The 10,584-nt window shown below is 41.0% G+C and overlaps 1 protein-coding gene across 2 annotated transcripts in view; it reads right to left on the reverse strand.

Moving 5' to 3' along the window:
• Positions 1 to 1,833, reverse strand: part of LOC107082920 (rap1 GTPase-activating protein 2-like) — a 28,982-nt gene extending 27,149 nt beyond the window's left edge. For both annotated transcript variants that reach the window (XM_015371818.1, XM_015371817.1), the window contains exon 1: positions 1,773 to 1,833. In XM_015371818.1, coding sequence (XP_015227304.1) covers positions 1,773 to 1,789 — 17 coding nt within the window. In that variant the 5' untranslated portion in view covers positions 1,790 to 1,833. The remainder of the gene's footprint in view (positions 1 to 1,772) is intronic.
• Positions 1,834 to 10,584: the final 8,751 nt, after the last annotated feature.

The raw sequence follows: 10,584 nt of genomic DNA on the forward strand, positions 1-10,584 counted from the left end.
ACTTTCAGAAGTTTGAATTCTGAATATGACCGGACTTTTCCTTTAAACTGATGAAGGGAATTATTAATGGAAATGGAAGAATTAAAGTTTTCACCGTTAACAAGCTTATCTGTTCAAATAAAAAATAAAATGGAATCAATGCTGGAAAACCTTGTTCTGTTCAGGAAGAACAAACAGTGAGGACAGAGAAACAGATCAAAGACCCTAAGACTGCAAACTGGATGGTATTGGAGGTACTGGAAGGTTTGGGATGTTTAAATCTAAGACCTCCTGTTGTTTCTGTCTGTGGAGCAGCAGCAGCCGTCTCATCTCCATGCAGTAGCATCAGAAACAAAAAAAAAGTGATGAAAAAAGAAGGATCTACAGGGACGTCTGGCTGTGAGGTACCTGCGGCGATGCCTAATGACTCTGACAGTTTACAGCATCTCCGAGAACATGCAGACATTAAAAGGAAAACACCTGCTTTCTGTCAGAGCCCTCAGGATCCTTCACCTGCTGCTGCACATGGATGTGTGAATAACAAGCCTCTGATCAGATGATGCAATCCTTGAATCAGGCGGGAACATGGAGGGCAGAGACCGCTGAGAACCAGAGCTGGGAGCCAACGGGGAACCATGGCAGGATGTTTTTCCACAGATGTCTGATTGGAGAACGATGCAGCGTTCCCTGAACGCTCCCAGATTTGGTTCAGAGTTCCCGGTTTCTGGAGCCATTAGATCCTCCATGAGACTTTCTCCATGACTCTCCAGTCTGAGGTCAGCCAGGCTGCTGCAGGGAAGATACTGACCACTCAGAACTACTCAGTGAGACAGCAGCCATTATAAGTTGTTTAATTCCCACTAGTAGAGATGATCTAATAAAAACAACAACAGACGTCTGGACCTGAACGCACGTTGCAGCAGGAGGCGTTGTTGGAGCCATTTTCACAGACATGGAGCGGCCAGAGCAGATGGCAGCACAGCCTCTCACTGTCAGCCTGTAGCTGTTGTTTTTAGAACAGCTACTAACAGGGCTGGTGTGATGCGCCTGGTGGCCACAGGGGGCGCAATGGATCCCTTCAGTAAGGAAGGTTTTTATCCTTCTGAGCAGAAGTGAGTAACTGAGAGTGGATCTATTTCTGCCTCCCTGCAGGTAGTCTGCAGCCTTCACTCCTTTATTGCTGGTTTTTGTTTTGTGTGTGAGAGAAAACAAATGAATCCCTGTTACTAGAAAAAAGGAAAATGTTGTAAACAACAGCGGGAAGAAAGCAGGACGCTGCTGCTTCTAAACACCCCCCCCCCACACACACTGATGTCCTCAGTTAAATTTTTGTCCCACAGCCCTAAAGCTGAACCAGAACATGAAACGACCTCTGACCTCCATCATCCCCATCATCATCAGCTGCAAAGAGAAAAACACAGATTTCTACACTTTCATGTGGAAATTTATCTTTTCTTTTATTCCAGCAAAGGTTTTGATCTAATTTGGGATTTTCTAAATTTATTCTTTCCTTTCAGTTGTGAACATGTTGCTCTGCAGAGATCTTCTCCCTCACACTGCTGCCTCTGTTTACCTTTGGACACACACACACACACACACACACACACACACAAACACACACACAGATTTACTCTCCGCCGTCGGCTCATGGTGGTTAGAGGACATGTCCACACATAAACACACTGCAGGTCTTCCTCTCTGCTAATGGATCTATAACCTGATGCTCTCCTCTGGGGAAAACATCATAAACACAATGACAGCAATATAAACAAAGGAGGAGATGTCAGACTCACCACTGGTCGTGTGGCATCGTAGTGTTGCCGTCGGTAACTGAGCATCTTACTGAGCTCTAACAGAGCACCACTGCTCCTCCTCCTCCTCCTCCTCCTCCTCTCTGCTGTAATGTCATACAGCAGGATTACGGAGCCTTAATCACTTAGAGGAAGGCAGATGGAGAAAAATGGAAAGCTGTCGAGAGTGATGAAGGAGAGGAGGAGGAGCAGGAGGAGGATGCTCCGCTCACTAATTAATGTCCTTGTCTTACGTCCTACCCTGATTTGATTAATTTATTAATTACCTTTTAACCGTAATCAACTAATAATTTTTTAACAAATATTATCAATTTAAGTCTTGTTCATTTATTTGTTTCTTTTCAAATGTATTAGCTTGTCATTGACTTGATTTAGACAATTAATGTATTAATCACTTTAATGATATTTATGCTTTTATATGTTTAATTAATTTGCCCTTTTAAATTTGATGACTTCATTATCTTTTAACTGGTATTAACTGATTAACTTTTTTAATTTAGTCTTTAACTCTAAGATAAATGTTATAATAAATAACTGAAACAATATTTTCTTATTACAAAAAATAAGCAGATATTAATCTTTGGCTTTTAAGAGAAAAATAATCTGAGCAAACTGCTGCAAAATTGAAATAAATAAAATTATATTGGTTCAGTTTTCATTTTTTTCAGGTGATGTTTATATAGAAAAGTCAACTGTTGAAATGTATTTATTGATTCTTGTTTACCTTGTAAGGGATGCAATGATGAGTAATCAGATATTTCAGACCAAACAGTTGTTTGGTTTCGGCAGGACAATGTTTTAACATATAAATAGATATACATATGTTATGTTCAAACATATATATGTTTGAAATTTTTGAAGCTTTTTTGGCCGTAATGAAAACTCAAACCACAAATGCACGCTGAGGCCATGTTCCCCCAGCTGCTCTTTCAAACATGTGAACCTTCATAAACTATGCAGGTCAGGAAGTAAGATGAAGTTTAGTGCCTTGCCCAGAGGCAGAAATCAATAAACCGATCAAGTTCTGCAGAGTTCTGCTGATAACTGCGTTATTTGATTTGCGGTTCTAATACGGCTGAAAGATTTAGCCCAAAAAATTTTAATTGCAATATTTTTCAACCAATATTAAGATTTTTTTTCTGCACTAACAGCAAACATGGAGCTGTTTCCTTTCAATGTTTCTGTTTTTGCTTATCCAGAGTCAATTGTCCAGAACTTTACTGTTAATGTTGTGTGGAGAAGTTTTTACTTCTGCTCTAATGCGTGGATCTACTTTTTGTAACTCTGGCCCAAACCCAAACCCTCAGCACTAACACTCAGCACTAAACCTACGTTTGCACATTCTCACTGAGGGTCTGCCACATTAAGGGCCATCACAAACCATGTAGTGAGTAGGGTGAGTGTAATTTTTAGCCCTTACATAGAGAGTCTGCATCAGTGCAAATCAGCAGCAGGTGTAACAGTGGCCTGATGACAGGGGAAAAACCTGCATTTAAAAGTTCCACTGGTTTGCTGCATCTTCATAACACTGTCGTATACATTGGTTTTAAGAAAGGGGCAAATGGTAGATTTTATGTCACCCTGAGCCACAGACCTACAGTCACTGTGTTGCCTTAGCAACAACTGCCTTCTTTTTCCCTGGGGAGAGAGGCCGCCCTATTCTCGTTTACCTCCCCCCCACCCCACCCCGCACACCACCACACACACACACACACACACCTTTATTTAAGGTTCCTTCCACACATGCGAGTGAGACTTCATTGGAAGTGACACTACATAGTTAAGTTTTAGTGTTTAGGGAGCGGTTTGAGATTCAGCCTCTCTCTGTCTTCTGTGTGAAAGAAAAAATCCACTTTGAGTGTGTTGCTGCCACTTTAAGTTCAGGAGGGAGAACGTGAATGTCTTATTCCGGTTAAATGAAACATGACCAAACTGAGTGACTCCAAAATTTGAAGATTTTTTTAGTAAAATTATAATTATATTCAATTGCAACGATTTGCCTGACTCTAGTTTCTGAGCAAAGGAGACCAAACATCACCCTAATTCAGCATTCCCATGCTGTAGCATGGTGGTGGCAGCATCATGATGGGTGGAGCTAAACTTAAGGTCTGAGACTGAGCTGGAGGTCCATCTTCCAGAAGAACCACGCTGAACAACCAGGCACTCAGGTAACATTTGTAGGAATGATCAACTTTAAGACGAGTCCCTGAACTTTATAGAACAACTGGGAGCAAATAGATCATCTGACAACGAGGACATTTTGGACCCATAAGAACTGGGATTTTATTTTTAAACCTGGACTTTCAGAAAACGTTGGGTATTAGAGATATTTAAGTTAACAAGTAATTTGAATTACCTTTTTTCTCTGTTTATAACAAAAACTGTTTAGTATGAATCTGTTTAGATAAATCTGCTGAACTGTTTTTTTTCCCTCTAAAATATAAATCTATGAATTTTTGTAACCTTTTATTTTTTGTTGTTGTTATTCAAGAGATGTCTTAATTAATTTGTTTGCTCTGTAACTGTTTCTTTTTCGTTGCAAATATTTACACATGGTTATTTTTTTCCTTCATAGCTTTGTTTCTCTTATTCTAAATAATTCTAACCCAACATTCGAATTGAGTATTTCTCATTAAAAAAACAAAACAAAATCTTTAAGAACTTTTAAATCCATTAATAATTTTTTCCTTCAAGGTCACATAAAAATGTCAAATAAACTAGTGGCAGCTTGTGGCCCTGAATCCCCTGTTATTCCGCTTTTTATTAATTAAATCTATGATAATTATGTTTCATTAAAGATTAAAATGAAAATCTGGACTCTAAGCAGCCCTTCTTTATGCTCTTTTTGGTTCTGGTAAGGAAAAGGCAAGACTGATAATTTGGAGATTTAATATCTTAAAGATCCAAACCATTACTGGACCAAACCAGCTCACACCTGGTTCTGGTTCAGAATCTGCCTGATTGACATTTAATAAAATGTGATTCAGAGGAGAAACAGCTGCAGGGAGGCGAGCTGGATGTGGTGTTAGCAGACAGTGACCTTCCCAGCAGACGTGTCACATGTCTTCTTTGCTATCAAAGCCCCACATGAAGCATAACTGCAAGTTCAGAGTCCAGAGGGGGTCAGAAATGCTCTGCTTCACGACTTCTCCTCCTCTAATAAGGATGTTTTTATTATATGTATCAGAGATTTTTCATAACTGCAGCATCACTTTGAGAATTCATTGTGCAACAAAAAGAAAATAATGTCAAAAAGGCAGCAGCAAAATAATCCGACGACAAGCAGAAAATAAAACAGATATAAAGAACTACTGGCTTAAACCATGAGGTCAAATCAGACCTTACTGAGAAACTGGGAGGCTCTGGGTTCACACAGTTAGGCTCTGCATTGTCTGAAACTAGAGGACAGGAAATGAGCAGGTTCAAACAGACACTGGGCCCAGTTCTGAAGAACCTGCCATCATCACCCTTCTTGAGCCGCACAACCATGAGATTAATAATTGAATGGACGGAATATTGAACATTGGTTGGACCAGGATGTAGGATTGGTAAAAAGTGCTTACAGATTTTAAACTGGCACTCACTACCAGAGGAGAAGAGTTAAAGGACATTCTGGGCCCCCTGAGATCCGATATTATGCTTTCAAACCCCCACAGTCGACTCAGAACAAGCTATCTGCACATTCCTCTGAGTTTTACAGGTGAGGCCTGCAAAACCTTCACTAATACAACTGCTGTCCGTCTCCTGGCTAGGCTATCAACCACTGACATCCATTGACAACCATTGAAACCATTGACAAGTTTTTGCTGACCATTTGACGCATCTCAACTTTCTCACTATAGAGATCAAGATATGTAGGCCTACCAGGTCTTGCAGTGACAGGAAAAGTGTTAGAACAGGATAAGCTAATAAGTGATCCCATGCTAGGGTGGCCAGATGTTCAGCTCTAGGCCTGACAGTCTGACAGTCATTGTCCAGCGTGCAACGCCGCATCCAGCCGGATTTTTTCCATTTTTGCTGCACTGTAGCCCAATATCCAATAATAGAATGTTAAAATATGCATCCACTACTTGGTCTAACAGATGATTGGCTAAGAGTGGTGCCGTGTCAGATAAATATCTGATTGTCATTGGTTAAATAAGAAAACAGGGATCAGAGTGCTGCTGTTATACATTGACAGAAAGTTAGCATCATGCCAAAACGCAAGACCTCATTTAACTGGGAATGGACAAAAGAGCGTGGATTTATGACGAGAAGTAGTTGAGACGCATTCCATGGCTTCTGTACTTTGTCGATGCGATGTGGACGGAAGCAGTCCAGGGAAAGCTGCAACTGAAAGGCATCCGAGTACGAATAAACATAAAAGTAATAAATGTGCTGCAGAAAACTCTTCCACCAGCGCTTTTTTCTCTACGTTTTGTACCATGCTGTACCATGCAGTAAAACATCACCAGTCCTACAGATGTGTATACTCTGGCGTGAAGGTGGACTGGGAGATTTTCAGTGACTCGCCCACAGCTAAAGGGATGACCATGAAAACATGTCTGCTGCACACTCACAGACACTGAAGACAAGTTCCCAAAAGACTGAAGCTCTTTAATATTCCCAAAAAAGTTAAACAAACCACTGGACTTTTTGTCGACGTTCGAAGACATTTTGCTTCTCATCCTGAAAGCTTTTTAAATTCAAACTGTCAGGAATAGCGTTGACTTCAAGGTTTTATACAGTAGCTCAACAAAGCCTTGTTTTTGTTTTGAAAACGTGCTAATTGGAACAGACCAAGGGGTCCAAACCTTTGGAATGGGGGTCGTTTGGCTTCTTTTGTTGGCCTGCGATGCCCCATACTCTTCTAAAGTGTCTGAAATTTCAGTCTTTAAAGGGAATTGTTGGCGTGGCTGAATAGACAAGGTCTTCTGCTCTCCTGTACAGGGGCTGGGGCTGCAATGATAGCGGGAAGGGATTAACTCAATTGATATATTGTATTTTCTATTTCCAAAATGTGAAATGAATGTGGATTTATAGGGGTCATTGGATACATCTTGGCTTTAACACCACAATGTATTGGTTAAATAGAAATAATATGAACCAATTCTTTCTGACTTTTCATACATTTTTTTTTTCCAATTCAGCCACACAAGCATCCTCTTTAAACCCCCCAATGAATTTGTCCTAACACACAGCCAGCTGGGTTCAAAAAATAACAGTCAGAAATGTATTTGATTATATATTAAATAACATTACCACATTCAAGTGTACAACACCCTTTATGCATAGATGGATGGATGATGGATTGATGGGTTAATGGATGATGCCTTGATGGATGATGGATGTGTTAGGACTCCTGTCTGTGTGGTTTTTGTTTTGTGTGTTTGTCTTCCTTCCTCCACCAGGCGGCGCCTGGTCCTGGTTCAGCTCCTCACACACCTGTGGAGGGTTACCTTAACTGAGTGCTCTTAAGCTGCTGACTGACACTACCTCAATGCCAGAGTGTTTGCCAGTTTTGGGTACTCTAGCCAAGCTGAGTTTTGCTGAGTCAAACTGAATTTTTGTCTAACTGAGTTTTAACCTCGTTATTTTGTCTTTGCCTCCCAGCAGGAAGTCATCCTGCAACTGGATGTTTCGGACCTTCTCTCCCCTGGAAGGATCTTCTGAGAATAAAACTGAGCTGAGGATTCAAGGGTGTTATTCTTATCAACCCTTTCTCTGAGCAGGGGATTCCTCTCCACAACAACCTGTTCAAGTACCGCAGGAAATCTAAATGGCAGTCAGCTTCTCCGTTCACCTACAAACAACCGCATTCTAGGTAAACCCTGTCTGCCCTCCATCGAATGAGACAAACACTGGAACACCCCACACCGTCTGGAGTCAAAGAGTCAACCATTTTCTGGAAACGTGAGTCTGCTATCTATTTCTCCTCTTCAAGTTCGAGAATCAAATTTTCCACTGAGCCTGAACTAACCGCAGTGTCTTCCCCTCACTTTCCAGTTCCGGTTGAGCAGTGTTCAGAGCTACATTGGATTCATCACAATCTTCTCAATAAACCTCTTAAACTTTCCCCTGGTCTCTCTGTATTGGTGTTATGCATGTTGGTCCGAGCTCTTGATAAAATCATGACAGGATGATGCCTTGATGGATGGATGATGGTTAGATGGAGAATGTATGGATGGATGAATGGATGGATGAGTGGATGGATGATGGATGTATGATGTATGGATGGATGTATAGATGTATAGATGATGGATGGATGATGAACCTTTTCTCAGAATGGGGGGAGAATGTTGGGACACATGTGTAGCGGTAAACCCAGACTGTCAACCCAGAGTTGCAGAGTCTTCCAGGGTCAATCTTAAAGTAAATGACAAAATCCAAGGACCAAGAACATAAAGGGACCCTCAAACAGAGCCTTGGGGAATGCTGGATAAAAAGGTGAGTGGATGTGACTGTCTTCTATGCCAGCATCAGTAATATGAGAAAGGAACCAAAAGTAACATGTGTGCAGAGCTAATGACTGTTGTCCAGGCACCAGGAGATGTTTATTGTCATGTCTTCTTTTAGAGAAAATGCATTTCTGCTGCTTTGCCATAAGTTGCTCTCCACTGCAGGAAGTACTCACCGGGCTCTGAGGGAGCTGACTGTAGACTTATCAATCCTGCAAAGAGACAGAGAGAGAACATGATGTTAATGGATGCTGCTCTCCACTGGTTCTGATAACAGGCAGAAGAGAACAGAACATCACTGAGGAGCAGTAGGGGATTTACAGCTGCGCTCTTTATTAACCTTAGTAACCTGGAAGGGTGTGATGGAGGAAGGTGTGATCTCAGCGCTTCATAGCAATAAAAACACGTTTATTAAAGCGCTGCCGCTACCATACATCACACATGTGCTTCTGAACTGAAGGAGGAAGACATCATAAAGCACAAGGCAATGAAATGAGCGATGTGGATCCTCCAGCGACCGGCTTGATCAGGAAAAAACCTCAGTGTTCCACCAGTATGTCAGCTATCATTTAACACATAGGAGGAAGTCCTCAATATTTACAGCTGCATGTTCTGATCCAAATGATATAAAAAGTGATATAAGGAGTCATAAAAGGCCTTTGTATTGAAAATTCATTAATGTAATCTAAATCCCTTTATTTGCCCCACAAAAAGGGGAAATTAATTCTCTGGATTTTGACCCATCCCCTTGGGGAGCAGTAGGCTGCCATTGTGCGGCACCCAGGGAGCAGTGTGGGGTTAAGGGTCTTGCTCAGGGACCTAGATTGGAGGCTGTGGGGGTGGAACGGGGTTCTTGCAACCTTCTCAGAGCAAAAACGCACTGCTCTAACCACTAGGCCAACATCACTGCATGTATGACCAATCCTAACCCCAAACATTACCAGTATAATCCTAAATGTAAACTTAAAGCACTCATCCCTGAATCCACAATTTTTTGCAAATAAATTTGAATTTGAATCATCCCTCAATTTCACTGAGTGTAGAAATGAAGAACTGTGCAGTGCTTTCTGCCTTGTTCCCTTTTGGACCTGAACTGAGCGAGAAATGGGTGACTGAGCTATTTTAAGCATAAATAGAACAATAAAGCCAGCTATTCACAGAATTGTCTTACTGTGTTTTCTTTAGATCTATCTATCTAGATCTATCATGGATCAGAGTTTAAATATTTATTAGTTTTCAGTCTACAGACTGCAAATTTAGCCTCTTGCTTGTAAACCGCATCCACTTTGCTTTTCATCAACTGACCTTCTTCATGAACGATCTGCTCTGCTCCAGACTGACATGGAGTCGGTAAAAATTGAACAGCTGCGTATATTAGAGAAACAGTGAGCGCCAGTGCAACTGGAGTGCTTCTGAGCTCCTGGAACCTGTATGACTGGAGTTTCTGCAATCAGCTGCAAAGGCTGCAAAGTAGCGACTCTAACCAAGAATTCCAACCTTTAAATATTGAGATAGAAACAGCAGATTTTTGAATAATGAAATAGGGTGCAGACGTTCGACTCGCTCTTTCTCAGTGCCCTTGGTTTAAACACTTAATAGTCAGGTTAAACACTTCACCAGCATCCCTATTGATGGGAATCAGAGAACCAGCCGCCACCTGTCTGCCTGTGTGCCTCTCGGCAGCTTTATAACCCCAAAAGAGTCCAGCTTTTGTGTCTAAAGCCGTCTGTTTGGTGCCCTCCTGAGGTTTAACCCTTGATCCCTTGCATAGCCCTTACAAATGGAGTCGCCCCCCCGTCCCTCAGTGAGGTCTAGAAGCACAAGATCTATATCCATCTATAGCCATTCAGCAAAGATACTTTTGGCATTTGACCAATTAGATGAGCCCTCATATTATTTATTACCTACTGTAAATTAAGTTGGAAAAAAAAAGGTAAAAAGCTAATTAAAAGTAAAAAAATTTAAGTTCAAAAGTTAATAAGCCTAGTTAACAATTATTTTTAGGTTTATAAACTAAAGAATGTAAGTGTCTGTATCAGCATTAATGCCTCTAAGGTTATGTTGTACCAAACCAAAAAAAAAAACAGTTTTTTTTTTTTCAAGAATGTCTTTTAGAAACACTTTTGTTATTTTCCTTAATATATTCGGGCAAGTTGTATGTATTTCACTGAGTGTCCTATAAAGGGTTAACAGGTCTGCAGCATCTGATCCAAATCAGCTCTACAGTTATAGTGATGTCAGGCAGAAAACCTGACATTAGCTTTAGTTGTGAGTTAAAACACACTTTGTCTCTGTTGGATTGAGTCTAAGTTTAGCGGCTGGCTACCTCAAGTGGTGAGTCACCTGACTTGCACACA

Source organism: Cyprinodon variegatus, unplaced genomic scaffold (genome assembly GCF_000732505.1).
Source record: "Cyprinodon variegatus isolate N-32 unplaced genomic scaffold, C_variegatus-1.0 Scaffold65, whole genome shotgun sequence".
NCBI classification, from domain to species: domain Eukaryota; kingdom Metazoa; phylum Chordata; class Actinopteri; order Cyprinodontiformes; family Cyprinodontidae; genus Cyprinodon; species Cyprinodon variegatus.